This window comes from Acomys russatus, chromosome 14, assembly GCF_903995435.1.
Source record: "Acomys russatus chromosome 14, mAcoRus1.1, whole genome shotgun sequence".
Lineage (NCBI taxonomy): Eukaryota > Metazoa > Chordata > Mammalia > Rodentia > Muridae > Acomys > Acomys russatus.
The window spans coordinates 14,804,345-14,820,962 of NC_067150.1; the positions used below are offsets into that span (position 1 = coordinate 14,804,345).

Below are 16,618 nucleotides of genomic sequence, written 5' to 3' on the forward strand. Positions count from 1 at the left end.
GCTGGAGATGAAGCTCAGATGGTAGTGTTCACTTAGCATGAAGTTTGGTACCCAAGCACTGCACAAAAATAAAAGAGTGTGGTTGTGCTTGCCTATAATTTACCACTGGTGAGACAGAGGCAAGAAGATGAAAAGTCCAGGATCATTATTAGTTAATTTCAAAGCCAGCCTAAGCTCCAAGAGACCTTGTCTCAAGGAATAAGAGCAAAGCAAACAAAACCCATTACATACGTAAAAATCCAACAGTACAATACTGATACAGACTACATAACAAAATTGTTTAGAAATAAACTTATTGCAATGGCTAGGTGTAGGGGCACATACCATTAATTCCAGCACTCTGGAAGGCAGAGAGACAGGTGGATCTCTGTGAGTTTGAGGCTAACCTGATCTACATAGTCAGATCTACACAGAGACTATCTCAAAATCAGAGGAAAAAAAGAAAAACTCTACAGTCAACATAATTTCAACAATGAGTTTAGAACTACATAGTTTGACGGTAGAGCACTTGTCTAGCACTCGTGAGGCCACAAGTTTAATTCCTAGCACCAAAACAGAAACAAAACAAAAACAAAGAAATGCATATAAACAAATTTTCAACAAAACTATAATATGAAAAGGATAGGCAAACAAATGAAACTGACAAAAATGCATGTGCAAGCAAAATAAGTACACCATTGTGTGTGTGTATGTGTGTGTATAAATAGAATTAAATAATAGTAAAAGAAATACAGTTAAGTTGGGTAGGCTGGCTCAACCCCAAACTCTCAGCACTCAGAAGGCCTAGGGAAGAAACACTAATACAAATTAAGGCCATCCTGGTCTACACAGTAAGTTCCATACTATCTTGGATTATATAGTGAGCTCACTCCAAACAAACAAAACCCTGAAAGTAAAATCTAAAATGGTGACACAATAAAAGTCCAAGAAGAATGCTTCCAGTCACACCAAAAATAATTTTGGAGCTGACATGAAAAGCATGAGCATTAAAAGCAAAAATAAACAGTTAAGGGCATATCAAATTAAAAATTGGCAAAACAAATCTGATGTGACATGTATACAGACAGAAAAATACCTGTAAACCATACATATTACAATGGGTCTGTGTCTAAATCATAGTAAATCAGGTAACTTCACAGCAAAACACATGTATCTTAATGTTAAAATTGATAAATAAATGAAGTCAATTTTAGCAAAGACATACAAATGCCTTATAGATAGAAAATGCAAATCAAAACTATGAAGATACTATCTCACATTTTTAAGTGACAGAGAAAAAGTAAAAAGATAAGCAATAAAAAGACTAGGTATAACACTGGGAATATAAATTGATAGCCATTACAGAATAGTACAGACACACTGAATTACATCTATCATTACTGTAACAAACCCACTTTTGGGACTGTATCTGAGGACGTAAGATCATCAATTTAAAGAGACAGTTACACCCACACTCAATGCAGTGATACTCCTAACAACTAAGGTATGGAAACTAAGTATCCATAGGCAGGCGAAAGGATAACTAAATGTCTTCAAATAAATGACCACAACACAGTGCCACATTAAGAACATCACATAAATTGATATAAGCCATATAAACAGTTAGACATGTTGGCACATGCCTGTAACTCCAACAGTAAAGTCTGAGGCAGAAAGGTTGGGAGTTTGAGGTCAGTTTGAGCTACATCAAGACCCTGTCAGAAAAATTTAAAAGCTAGGTAGAATACAAATACTACATGACCTAGGGATGACAGTCTAAAAAAAAGTTAAACTCCAATATGAGAATGGAATAATGACTAACAGGGACTTGAAACTCAGAGAAAGGGATTATATTGGTCAAATCCAAACCTATTTGTTTTAAGTACTTGAACACTATGTAAAACATGGTGATTTCAGTGCTAGAAAAGTAAATAGTTAAGACAATACAATGAGCAAGGTATGGGGGCTTGCACCTGTAATCTAAGCACTAGGAGGCTGGGCCAGGGCTGCCATGAGCTTGACCTCACTATAGGCTATTGATTTTCATACTAGCCTAGGCCACAAAGTGAGACTGTCTCAAAAGAAAAAAAGGAGGAGGAGGACGAGGAAGAGGAGACGACGACAAAGGGGAGAGAAACAGACAGTGCATACGGGGTACATGATAACAAACTAACAATCAGTGAGTGAGTAGATAGGATAGATAGGAGTTTGTGTTCATTACCTCACAATGCTGACATGAAACATAATAAACACTAGGTATAAACAATAGTTTCAATCATATCAAACAGGAATATTTTTTAAAAGAAAACCTATAAAAAAGAAAACATATAATAGACGTCATAAAAATACACAAATGTAGAAGCATTCCAAGTTCATCTAGAAGCACCCAGGAAATCTGTGTGTTACCCATCCAAGACTTCAAGACACTGAAAGAAATCCCCTATTACATACATGTAGTAATGTATGTACACACATGTTCAGTCTGTAAATACTATATAAAGTCAATATAAAAAGTTACTTCCCAAACTGCAGTAAGAACTTTCTCAACTGTGAGATCGTAAGTGAACAAAGAAAAGTTAAAATCTATGACATTTCTACATGTCTTGCTTGCATTAATACACATGGAAACACTAAAGATTTTTGTTTCCTATACTACAAACCTTGAATTCATAGATCATGAGATTTTGATCTCTCCCACAATCCTTAAACTCAGAGCATCCTCAGAATGAGTTGTTTCTTACAGCAAATAGCAACAACTGAATGTTTTTATACTTTGCTTATTGTATTAGTAAGATTTGTATAAACTGAGTTCTGATTGCAAAGGATGTCAAGGGCTTCCAATTTTCCGATTCCTTACACTCCAAGGCTCTCCCCCCAGTGGGGGTTCTCATGTTCGTTAGCATCAGCAGTAGTGGTGAAGGCTTCCCCACATTCCTTATATTCATATGGTTTCTCTCCTGTGTGTTTCCGTAAATGTTTGTTAAGGCCTGAGTGCTCTGTGAAGGCTTTTCCACAGTACTGACACACGTAGGGCTTCTCTCCAGTGTGAATTCGCATGTGAACTCGAAGGTATGAGGACCACAAAAATGACTTTCCACATATTATACACTGAAAGGGCTTCTCTCCAGTGTGAGTCCGCATGTGAACAGGAAGGTAAGAAGAACATGTAAATGTCTTCCCACATACTGTACACTGAAAGGGCTTCTCTCCAGTGTGAATTTTCAAATGTACATTAAGATATGAGGAAGAAGCAAAGGCTTTCCCACAGTGGTCGCATTCGAAGGGCTTCTCTCCTTTGTGACTTCGTATATGTGCAATAAGGCCTGAGGAAGTGCTAAAGGCTTTTCCACACTCTTGGCACGCATAGGACTTCTCCCCAGTGTGGTTCCGTAAATGTATAGTAAGGCCTGAACGAGCAGTGAAGTCTTTCCCGCAGTAAGTGCATTTATACGGTTTTACTCCAGTGTGAATTCGAAAGTGGGTCTCAAGGGATGAAGAGTTTCTAAAGGATTTTGTACACACCTTACACTGAAAAGGTCTCTCAGAACTGTGAGTTTTTATGTGTACAGTAAGTTGAGCAAAGCTAATAAAGCCTTTCCCACATTCCTTACATTCATAGGGCCTTTCACCAGTATGTGTTCTTATGTGTTTAGTAAGGCATGAGCGCTCAGGGAAAGTTTTCCCACACTCTTTACATTCATATGGTTTCTCTCCGGTGTGAGTTCGCATATGAATGCGAAGATAAGAGGACCGTGTAAAGGTTTTGTCACACTGGTTACACTCAAAGGGTTTCTCTCCAGTGTGAGTTCTTAAATGTCCAACAAGAGATGAGGAATGAGCCAAGGCTTTCCCACACTGATAACACTCAAACGGCTTCTCTCCTGTATGAATTCTTATATGTTCAACAAGGCCAGAGGATGTACTGAAGGCTTTCCCACACTCCTTACACTCATAGGGCTTCTCCCCATTGTGAATTAGCACATGCTTAGTAAGGCCTGAACGTGCTGTGAAGTCTTTCCCACAGTAATTACATTTGTATGGTTTTATTCCAGTGTGAATACGAAAGTGGGTTTTAAGGCATGAGGAATTTCTAAAGGTCCTTGCACATACCTTACACCGAAAGGGCTTCTCCCCAGTGTGGGTTTTTATATGTTCAGTTAGTTGAGCAAAGCTGGTGAAGGCTTTCTCACATTCTGTGCATGGATAGGGCCTCTCTCCAGTATGTTTTCGTAAGTGTATCGTAAGCCAAGAACGGCCACTAAATGCTTTCCCACATACTTTACACTCATAGGGCTTTTCACCTGTATGAGTTCGTATGTGACCCAGCAGGTAAGAGGAACGTGTAAATGCCTTCCCACATATGTTACACTCAAAGGGCTTCTCTCCAGTATGAGTTCTCAAATGTGTAGTAAGGTAAGAGGAAGATGCAAAAGCATTCCCACACTGGTCACACTGATACGGCTTCTCTCCGGTATGACTTCTCATATGTTCTGTAAGGCGTGAGGGTTGAATAAAGGTTTTCCCACATTCCTTACACTCATAAGACTTCTCTCGAGTGTGTTGTCGTAGATGTACAATTAAGCTTGAGCGCTCAGCGAAGGCTTTCCCACATTCCTTACAGTCATAGGGTTTCTCCACAGTGTGGCTTTGCATATGGAGATTAAGATACACAGGATGTGTAAAGAATTTTTCACATTTCTTACATTCATAGTACTTTTTTCCAGTGGGAAGCACAACTTGCCCATCATGGCTTACAGGACGAGTAAGAGTTTGCCCACACTGCTCTGATTTGTGGAGATTCTCTTCACTATGAGAAGAACTATGCGCCTCAAGTTCTAGCTGATTGCCCAGAGTTTTCCCACAGTCACTGCATTCAGTGGATTTTTCCAGAGGGCACATTCTCTGGGTAACATCTGGAGTCAAAGTGAACGGTTTTACACACGGGTTCAACTGAAAATTGTTCTCTTCAGTAGAAGTTTCTTTAAGTGGTGGCAGAAAGTCTTTTCCATACACATTACACTCTGAAGTGTTCTCTGTATTTGGAGTACTAATGTGAGTCTGAGGGCAGGAATCTTCACTAAAAACCGTTCCAACTTGTATAGAGTCACTGAGCTGGCCTCCTTTCTCTCTTCCCTATTGATAAAGGGGGAAAGATGATTAGGATGTTTTAAGCTTGTGCAGAGAGATATAATTGATGCACTACACTTCACAATACATTTGCGGCATCATTTTATGTGAGTATGATGGCTTACTACTGTACTCCCAGCAGTCTGGAGGCTGAAGCAAAAGGGTCACAAATGAAGGCTACCCTGAGTGCTAGTGAGCCTCTCCCTGAAAAAAGAAGTAAACGAAAAAGGAAATGAAAAAGAGAAAAGGAAGAAAAGAAGGGAAAGATAAAAGAGTCCCCTTACCTGTGACAGCTATTCTCTCAAATATCCTTCATTTTATCTATTTTTATTAGTGAATCCCTAATCTTCCCTGACCTTGGACATTAGGATCCTTGTTTCTCCCAACCGCTGACTACGGAGCTAAGGACAACTGATGAGTTCTGGGAGAAAAAGATGTCAACTTTGGAATATGGCCCTAGTAGACCAACCCATGCTCCAGTGACTGGCCTTACATATTACATACACCAAGGAACAGTTTGGCTAGCAAAAACTGATAGATTATTTATTCTAAAAAAGGAAGTAGAGTTGTGAGAGATAGAGAGATGGAGGTGGATCTTGGAGGAATTAGGAGTAGTGGGAGTTGAATATTATCAAAATACATTATATAAGATTCTCAAATAAAAGTATTTTTAAAAAAGAAATATCCGGGCAGTGGTGGTGCATGCCTTTAATCCCAGTACTTGGTAAGCAGAAGCAGAAGGATCTCTGTGAGTTTGAGGCCAGCCTGGTCTACAAAGTGAGTCCAGGACATCCAGGGCAAAACAGAGAAACCTTGTCTCGAAAAAACAAAACACCAAACAACAACAAAAAAGAAATATCCTGGTGCTGAAGAGATGGCTCATGGGTTAAGAGCACTTGGTGCTCCTCCAAAGGGCACAGGTTAGTTTCCCAGCACCCACATGGCAGCTCACAATTATCAGTAACTCCAGCTCTAGAGAATCAGATGCCCTTGTCTGTTCTCCAAGGGCACCAGAAATGAACACGGTACTAAGACCTATATGCAGGCAAAGTACCCATAAACATAAGAGTAAATTTCATTTCTGTGAGTCTTACCAGTTGCATTCCATTTGACATATCTGATGAAAATATATCCTGCTGAAGTGCTGTCTTTTTTGTCTTAAGGTGCATTTCCCATTCTAAAGTGAAACCAAAAAGCATATAAAAGGATTTGCACAGCAAACAAAAAGTTAAATTTTTAAAAACAGCTGAAAACCATCATTTCATTTGGCCAGGAGTGGTGGTGTACACCTTTAGGAGCCAGAGACAAGTAGACTTCTGTGAGTTCAAGGCCAACCTTGTCTATAAAGTTGAGTTTCAGGCCAGAATTTCACTTGTATTTCTGTTTGTTTTTTTTTTTTTAAATATTAAAATACATTAAATAATAAATGAAGAGAGATTAAAGCAATTGTCTAAGGCTAAAATTTGACAAGCTCAGATATGGCATCACAGCTGTAATAATTTAAAGATTTTTCTATTAAAATTAAATGAGATGATAGAATAATCAGAGAAAAAAAAAACTAGTGTATCACAGATGCTATATATTAGCTTTTTCTACAAACACTAAATTGTGTTTCTGAGACCTCCACCTTCAGATTCAAGGTGGTCTTCTTTCTAACAGTTCCCTCAACACATTTCTAAACCATACTTCCAAACATACAGAACTTGACAACAACAAGAAATGTTTTCAACCAATACTAACCTTGGAGAATTCCTTGCTCCATTACTGTCAACTCTACTTTCTGCTCCAACCAAGAGATCAAACTGGGTTTCAACAGCTGACCTCCTAGACACAGAAACAGATACATCAATGGAAAAGGCTCAGGTAAACTCTCCAATGAAAGAAAACTACATTTCTCAGGAAAGACTTAAAATTATTTGGTTTTTCGAGACAGGGTTTCTCTGCACCTTGGCTGTCCTGGACTCACTTTGTAGAGCCGGTTAGCCTTGGCACTCCCCAGGGTCCACCTGCCTCTTGCCTCCTGAATGTTGGGATTAAAGGTATGCACCACCACACTCAGTTTGACTTAAAATTATTAACAAAGAGCTTAAAATACAAATACTTATGCTATTGGTGGCCCATCAAATCCACATACAGAACTAAATCCGCACTTAAAAAACACTGGGGTAGGGGGGGCACGGGCGGGGGGTGGAACCAAGTCTGTTTGTGCATAAATGTAATCTCAACACTGACAAGGCAAGGGGAACAAGAGTTCCCGGCTAGTCATGGCTACAGGGCTAAACAGTGAGGCCTATCTCAAGACATCAGAAATGGCTGATGATATATTTCAGTAGTGGAGCACTTTTCTAGACTATACAATGTCCTCAAGTAAATCCCTACTACTGTCAGTAAATAAATACTATTAATGGCATGTAATATTCCTATGCCTTCATTATTAAGGAAAATTCTGTGCTTTGAAAAAATAAAATGCAATAAAGCATTTCTTCCAGTAAGATCTAATATAAGTAATACAGATGTTATAAAGTCGCCCCACCCTCTCCCCACAGAGATGCAGATCAAACCTGAGCCTCATATGCCTAAACAAGAGCTCTCTCTACAACAGAGAAACACACCCAGCCATGGTTCCTCATTCTTACAGGAAAATATGAGAGCAGCAGTTATCTTTAGAAACAGATTCATAAAGGCTGTTAAAATAACAGCAGCCAAGTGTGATAGCACACATCTGTTATCCCAGCTCTCAGAAGACTGAGACAGGAGAATTGCTAAGAGCTTGAAGCCAGCCTCAGCTACAGAGTGAGACCTTTCCTCAAAACAAAAACAAATCAAAGAGGGGGGAGGGGGGAGGAGGGTACAAAAAACTCAAAGTAACATTATTGGTATAGTAATAGTGATGCTACTAATCAGCACTTAGTTGAGACCTACCATAATGGATTAAATTATGTTAAGGGATTTAATCTGCTATTTCCCACTGTTCTGAGCAGATACCACATTCTAGAACAATATTTCTATGCAGACAAATGACTGCAGCCTTACCCACTGTGGTCAGGTTCTGGTAGTTCTCCAGCATCACATCTCTGTAGAGGTTTCTCTGAACTGAATCCAGTGATGTCCATTCTTCCTGGGTAAAGTCCACAGCCACATCTTCAAAGGTCACTGCATCCTGAACCATCATATAAATGCCAGCTTGAGCAAAGTAAACATCACCTGTGCTCACTAGAGAATGAGGAAGCAACATCCATGCCTATAAAAGAGACTAGACCCTCCATAATCTATCTCAGATCTCAATATCCCTAGTATATCTCTCTATCCACAGGCACTCTGTAGACCTTCTACACTCATGGATTTCTACCTCTTTTTGTTTGTTTTTGTTTTTCGAGACAGGGTTTCTCTGTGTAGCCTTGGCTGTCCTGGACTCACCTTGTAGACCAGGCTGGCCTCAAGCTCACATCGATCCACCTGCCTCTGCCTCCTCAGTGCTGGGATTCCAGGCGCACATGCGCCCAGTGGCCTTCCACCTCTTAGAAATAAACTGACATTACCACAACCACAAAGGGGCTCTATCCATTTACTCCCCTATGGTGTGTCATGCTCTCAACTTTCAAACTTGTTATGTGATTACAAACACATTTACTTGTTTTTAAATGGAGCTGTTCATCTTTGTCATTTGTCAGAACACAAAATAATAAATAATCACTAACAGAAGTTAAAACACATAATTACTAAAATACTGAGATAATTTTCAGGGTAATCCCTCACCTATATAAGACACATACCTTTCCAGAAAAATTCAACTAGAATTTTAGTCATGGCATGGATTTTTGGGTTGCTGTTTTGTTTTGCTGTGAGGGCAAGTCTACTTATGAGAAACTGTGCCTTCTTGGTCAGTTTCACATTAACTTTGGATCCCCTAATACTCATCTCCAGAGTGTGTGTGTGTGTATATAAGAGATTGTTCCTTCTACCAAGAAACCTATTTCTCTCCAAGACTTCCTATAAAAAGTTGTTTAAAACTATCAATCTTGGCCAAGTGCATAAAATAGGAAATATACTTTTCCTTGAACTTACCACCTGCTGTGTCTCCATGAAGGTATGTCTTGTCAAAAAATCCTGCTCTAGTGCTAAATCTTTGGTTTGTAATTGCTTTTCCAATTCTGGAATTAAACCCACAAAATAAGATTAGGTTTAAATAACACTATAGCAAAAGTTTTCTTTAAAATGTCTCCATGGTTTTCTAAATAAACCTAGTGAGCAAACTGAAGATTTAGAGAAACTTTTACCAAATATTAAATCTGCCAAAATTAATACATGGTAATAAAATAAAAACATGTTACCAGAGAGAAAAAGGAAGAAACATCATGAAAGTATAGAACGGTATGCACACTAGCAATCCCAACACACACAAGTCTGAGGTTGGAGAATCAACTATTTAAAGCTACACCAAGGGGGGGCGGGGGGAAGCATTCAAGGCAAATCCTAGGATATATATAATTGATTCTATGTTTCACCACTGCCCACACACACAGACCAATGAACTTGGCACTCCAGGAGGCAAGTGAATCTCTGTGAGTTCAAGGCCAACCTGGTCCAGAGAGTGAGTTGCAGGTCAGTCAGGGCCACACAATGACTCAAAAAAAGAAAACAAAACAAAACAAGCGCCGCCGCCCCCACGCCATGCACACACACAAGTAAAAAGATAATGAACCTGAGCTGAGCGCAGTGACATACGCCTGTAATCCCAGCACTCGGGTAAGCTGGATGATTACAGAATCTTTAGAGAGACAGAAAGTAAGAACAGGGGAGTTGACAATGATGTATGCCACTACTAGTCAATGTTGTTCTTCATAAACATTCACCTTGAGGAACTCCTCCTCTCTGTGTGGTCACCAATTCTTCTTTCAAGCAAATCAAAGTACTAGGTTTGATTAGTGTCTGACATCCTACACACAGACAAACTTGCATTAATAAAAGAGATTACAAACTTTTCTAAGATTCAGGTCTATAATACATTTTTTTGCTAGCTCCTCACTCAAATTTGCAAACATATTGGGAGTGCACAATCAACCCTGGCTTTTGGTCTATAATTCTAACAGAAGCAGTAATTATTTCAAAAGGACTAAAACGACAAAGCTTTCTCCCATGACCCCAAGGATCTCTGACCACTGAAATACTAACCAATTTCGTGTTACTTTCAATTACTTCTGATTAAGTAAATCACAGCAATATTTGCTAGGCAATAAAATAAGCCTTTAACTTATGAAGATTATAGTTCATCAAATTCAGATAATCATAAAACAAACAAAACATACCAGCCGGACACAGTGGCTTACACCTGTAGTCCCAGCACTCCGGAGGCAGAGGCAGGAGGATCTCTGTGAGCTCAAGGCCAGCCTGGTCTAGCCAAGGCTAACACAGAGAAACCTTGTCTCAAAAAAAAAAAAAAAAAAAGCCAAACAGAACACTAACTAAAAAGTGCTATTCAAATTTATCAAAGATGGAGACAAGAACATACATTTCAATAGAACTAGCTCATCAGTTATACAAGCTTCCCACATAATACTGATAACTTCAGTTCAAGCTACAGAATCCACATTTTCTTTTGTTTGTTTTACTGGTTGGTTTTTCGGGACAGGGTTTCCATGTTGTAGCAGCAGCTGTCCTCAAACTCACAGGCATCTGCCTCCCCAAACCCACATCTTGACTCTCAACATCACACTTGGGAAAAGGGACTCTCAACTGGAGAACTGCCTCCATCAGATTAACCTGTGGGCATGTCTACAGAACCTCTGACTGCTGTAGAAGGGCCAGGTCTGTATAAGAAAGATGACTGAGTAAGGCAAAGGGAGTAGGCCAGTAAGCAGTGTTCCTCCCTGGTTTTTGTTTCAGGTTCTGCCTCCAGGTTACTGCCTTGGCTTCCCTAGATGATGGACTATAACCTATTAAGCCAAATAAACCTTTTCCTCCCCAAGTTGCTCATTTACTCAGGGTTGTATTACAGCAACAGAAAGCAAACTAGGACACAATATATTAAAAAGACACATGCAATGGCACACATCTATAACCCTAGCTCCAGCATTCTTATAGTGAGATGAGAGGCAGAAGTACAGTGGCAAAGATAATGAGAATGACCCTTCCTCAAACTACAAGGTGGGAGCAGAGAACTGACTCCCAGTAAGCTGTCCTCTGACTTCCACTTGTGTGCAGTGTACACACACACACACACACACACACACACCAATAAAAACAAATCTCTTTTGTTTCTTTGTTTTTTGAGACAGTAGTTTTCCAAGTAGGCTTGGGTTATCCTGGAACTCACTCTGTAGACCAAGCTGGCCTTGAAAGCAAACCTGACTCTGCCTCCCCAGTGCTGAAATTAAAGGTGTACATCACTGCCACCCTAAATCTCAAAAACAAAAACAAACAAGCAAAACAAAAACCCTATAGTGTGCTAGACGTGATGCTCAGTAAAGAGGCATATACAGGAACTAAAGTTTGATGTAAGCCCCCATTAAACTAACACAGTAGTTTAAACATATTAGAAGATTAACTGCTATCAGGCTACCAAGAAGAGACTTGATACCCTATGAGCATATAAAGGGGGAGGAGGTCCCCCTCAGTCACAGCCATAGGGGAGGGGAGTAGGGGGAAAGCAGGAGGGAGGGAAGAATGGGAAGATACAAGAGATGGGATAACAATTGAGATGTAATATGACTAAATTAATAAAATATTTTTAAAAATAAGATTGATTGAAAAAAAAGATTAACTGCTATCATTGTTATATCATTGGATTTGACAAAGTTTCTAAGCACATTAGTACATAACATGCGCTTGCGTCACATGAAGCATCATAGGAGAATAACTCACCCACAGTGGCCAGGTTTTTGTAGTCTCCCACTGTCTCATCACTAGGCATGTTGTTCTCAGTTGGATCCTTTGTAGTCCACTCCTCTTGAGTGAAATCCATAGCCTCATCCTGAAAGGTCATCAAATCTAAACCACTCACACATGCTTGTTTCAACCACATTACTATCACCACCTATCCTCTCAGAATATAAACAGGGAACTCATGCCCAGAGAGAGCTGCGAGTTCTCCCACTGTGTGTCCTGGGGTTCAATGGCCCTAGACCAGGCTTCTCTGTATTCACACTCATTTCTGCCCATCTACGTGGCTTTAATGACACATTTCAAACATTTTTAACCTCATCACACCCTGACCTTTTTCATCTTCCCTTTTTTTAAAAAATATTCCTGGACAAATTGTATAAATGGGATAAATATGAAAAACAAAGTCTTTAAGAAAATGATACTTTCACTTTCTTTACTATCTTTCAGAGCACTGTAAAAAACAAACTGGCATTTGGCACTACAAGGGTCAAGACTGCCTAGTAATGACTAATAATACAGCATTACAGCAATGTAAAAAGCTGCTCTGTCTTTGTCAGGGATTTAATCTCTTTGATAATCCCTGGAGATAAGTCTGTCTACATGGAAAGATGTATATTTCTCTACGCAATGATGCCAATTTGTGGAACTTTTTCATACCTTGCTACAGTTTTTCAGGCAATCAACCAGTGTGCTTTCTCCCTCTGTTTCTTCTCCCTGATTGTAGACTTGGTCCTCTGAAAGCCGACTTCCTGAAAAAAGATACAACAATCAAAGCTACCAAGAAGCCCACATTCGGGGCTGGAGAGATGGCTCAGAGGTTAAGAGCGCCGCCTGCTCTTCCAAAGGTCCTGAGTTCAATTCCCAGCAACCACATGGTGGCTCACAACCATCTGTAATGTGATCTGATGCCCTCTTCTGGCCTGCAGGTGTGCATGCAGGCAGAACACTGTATACATAATAAATAAATTAATTAAAAAAAAAAAAAGAAGTCCACATTCACTGTGAAGATGGGAGACTACCTGTTTGAAACATAATTTGTTCACTCAGGATAACTTGCAAATACAAACTCCAGTAACCTACAAAGCCACAGCAATTCTCATAGCAGAAAAATGTGATGGTGAACTGTCTTGCCCATCAAGAGGAGTATGTTAGTTTCACTTTAAAGCCAAGGAAACTTAAGTTCTGAGAAATGTAATTCTGATTTTGCCTATGATGACAAAAATCAGTAATGGACTATGCAGTGCCTGCTCCCAAGCACATACTACAAGGCTGATGTACAAAGCAGCCTTCTTTGGCCTACCTCAGCAGTCCATAACATACTGGTAGATCTCTGGCTCTACATTGTGTAGGAGGGACCTACAGCAGATTCTTTGCAAAACAGAAGAAATAGGACTTACCACAGGACAAACTGGTAATGTCCATTCTTTTAGTCTGATGGTAAAATATGTGACCAAATTCTTCTATGACTCCAAGGAAACATCAGGGAAACTTATGCATCAACATGAAAAACGATGATATTCATTTCCCTTTAATCTGGAAGATTTAGATTCCTATGACATCAATCAAAAAACAACACTTAGCAGTCATCAAACATTATATACTTGTTCTCTGAAGGTAAGATAATGAAAACCACTAACAATGTATATCCTATAATAAGGGTTCATTAACAGCACCTGCACTGAGTGAGGAATTATGTATCTGTTGTGGTTTGAATGAGAAACATGTTCTATAGGCCCATGTAGTTGGCCATTAAACAGGCTGGCAGCCCTGTTTAGAAAAATTATGGAACCTGCAGGAGGTGAATCCTGCTTAAGAATATACATCACCGAGGGCGACCTTAAGGCTTTAGAAGCCTCATCCTACTTCCTGTTCTCTCATCTGTGTACAGATAAAAATGAGATCCCTGGCTCCTGCTGTCCTGCTGCCATGTTATACCCTCTCCACCACTATGAACTCAATCCCTCTGGAACCATAGGCTAAAAAAAATCCTTTCTTCCTTAAGTGGCTTTGGTCATAGTATCTTACCACAGCAACAGATGAGTAACTAATACTAAGTAATACTAGAACATTTTAACAAACGTATTTCTGTGTATACATATATTAGTACACTCACATAAAATAATCATTCCATTTAATTAATTACTTGAACACTCCTTGACAGCAGATATCACAATCACTATATAACAAAACAATTTATATTCTCAAAATAAATTATTGTTCAAGTACTAAGTAGTGATATAGGAAGAACAAGAATGTTAATCTGAGTAATTTTGTCCCTAAAATGTCATTTTGCATGACTATTACACTCCACAACAAGCAACATATAAAGGACTCAAGAAAGTCAGCACATGCGTTACTTAAAATATAACACCCTGGACCGGAGAGGCAGCAAAGGTTAAGATAGCTCCTCCAGGACCTGGGTTCAACTCCCAACACCCTTACAACCATCTAAAACTCTGGTCCCAAGGACCTAACACCCTTTTCTGGCATCCTTGGGCATCGGTACATACATGATACAGACTTATACATGCAGACAAAGCACCATCTTAGGATTCCTACTGCAGTAATAAAACACCATAATCAAAAGCCACTTGAGAAGGAAATGAGTTATTTCATATTACACTTCCAATTAACAGTTCATCACTGAGGAAAGTCAGGGCAGGAATTCAAGGCAAGAACCTAGAGGCAGGAACTGAAGCAGAGGCCAGGGAGGAGTCCTGTGTTACCAGCTTCCCTCTTCCCCTCTGGCCTGCTCAGCCTGCTTTCTTATACGCCCCAGACAACCTGTCCAGGGACAGTACCACCTACAGCAGGCTGCATTTCATAGTAACCATCAATCAAGAAAATGCCCCACAGGTTTGCCTATAGGCCAACTTTATGGAAATATTTTCTCAACTAAGGTCCCTTCTCAGAAGACCATAGCTTCTATCATGTAACAAAAAAAAAAAAAAAAAAAAAAAAAAAAAAAAAAAAAAAACCAGCATGATCCACGCCTTCCATGTAACTGTTATCCCCTACTTACTTCATTCAACATTTTTAATTATAACTAAAAAGGTTTCTAAAATGTTTCCCTTTTTTAAAGAGGCACAAGAGCCCTCATTCCATGGGAGCATCCATCTATTAATCTCTCCCTTTTTTTCTTCTTTCTGTTTAAATAGTTTCATTTCACACTGAACTTTTCTTTAGCAGTTTCACATTTTATTTTGTAATTAACAGTGTTGGCTGTATTCATTACTATACTTGGTAAAGTAATACTCTGCCTGGTTAGTGAAACTGCAGCTTCCTAATTAAAGTTATAAACCACAATGTGGGTGCTGGGAACTTGGCTGGAAACTGAACTAGTCCTTGGCAAGTGTAACTCTTAACCAGTGACTCATCTCTCTAGCCCTGCAAAATTAAATCTTCAAATCAATAGGAATAACATTTTGAGAGAAGCATAAATGAAGACAACTTATCACAACAAGCCCACACTAGAGAAATAAGGAATCTATATGGAAAACAGGGTCATGGACAAGAGCACAGGAAAGATGATATTGGCTCAGATGAACACATGCATTACAAAGGAGATCCAGTGAGAAATCCATCATACCCAAAACAGCAAACAAACTCCTAATACAAACTGGGGGGGTCGGGGTGCCGCTTGCCAGAACAACAATCTACAGAATGATAGGGAACACTAAACCTCTCTCAGTATTAGCCTCAAATAAATATAAATGGCTATGATTCATGAAAAGATGTATACAGTCTAGATTAGAAACTGTATAGCCGAGCTGGGTGGTGGTGGCGCACACTTTTAATCCCAGCACTCGGGAGGCAGAGGCTCTGTGAGTTCAAGGCCAGCCTGGTCTACAAAGGGAGTCCAGGACAGCCAAGGCTACACAGAGAAACCTTGTCTCAAGAAACAAAAAGCAAAAAACGAAACAAAAAAAAGAAACTGTATGGTCAAGTAAGTCGTGCATACCTGTAATCCCAGCACTTGGGAGGCAGAGGAGGTGGATCACTGTGAGTTCAAGGCCAGCCTGGTCTACAAAGCGAGTCCAAGACAGCCAAAGCTACACAGAAAAATCCTATCTAAAAAAAAAAACAACTCTATCGTCACCATAAAACACACCTAACCAATGTGATAACTAACGTTATGTTTAAAAGTTTAAAATATCTGTTCTCAAGAGAACTATAAAACAAAATTATGCCTCCAAATCTTAGGGGCTGTTAAGGGTTGACTTTTTTACTGTTGTTTATACACAAGCTTGTTTTACAAAATAATGACTTCTGCTTGCTGGAAAAGAACTGTAATTTTGTATTCTTTGTCTTTATAAACCCGACAGAGGTGGCTAGGTGCTGTATTTGGGCCTCACTTGTGTAGACCTAGCACCAGTATCTCAATAAAAGCATTGTTATTGTTGTTTAAAACTTAATGGTCAGACTGATAAATCTCTGAACCACCCCAGACCCCTAACATCAAGACAAATATCCAAAAGTTAAACAAACATGCTGACATAATTCCTCAAGAGAAAAAGACTAAGTAACATATAAAGACAAGCCCACAAGAGTAATACCTGAGGGGCTAGAGAGATGGCTCAGAGGTTAAGAGCTCTGACTGACTGCTCCTCCAGAGGTCCTGAGTTCAATT

At 39.5% G+C, this 16,618-nt stretch overlaps 1 protein-coding gene across 1 annotated transcript; it reads right to left on the reverse strand.

The window, feature by feature from the left end:
- Nucleotides 1–2,099: 2,099 nt before the first annotated feature.
- LOC127198140 (zinc finger protein 26) lies at nt 2,100–13,545 on the reverse strand. Its single transcript, XM_051155938.1, has 9 exons — nt 13,386–13,545; nt 12,646–12,737; nt 11,968–12,076; nt 9,960–10,043; nt 9,172–9,257; nt 8,140–8,266; nt 6,847–6,930; nt 6,201–6,283; nt 2,100–5,112 (listed from the first exon to the last, which is right to left on the reverse strand). The coding sequence occupies exons 1-9, from the start codon at nt 13,408–13,410 to the stop codon at nt 2,833–2,835; spliced, it is 2,970 nt and encodes a 989-aa protein (XP_051011895.1). The 5' UTR covers nt 13,411–13,545; the 3' UTR covers nt 2,100–2,832.
- Between the last annotated feature and the right edge of the window lie 3,073 nt (nt 13,546–16,618).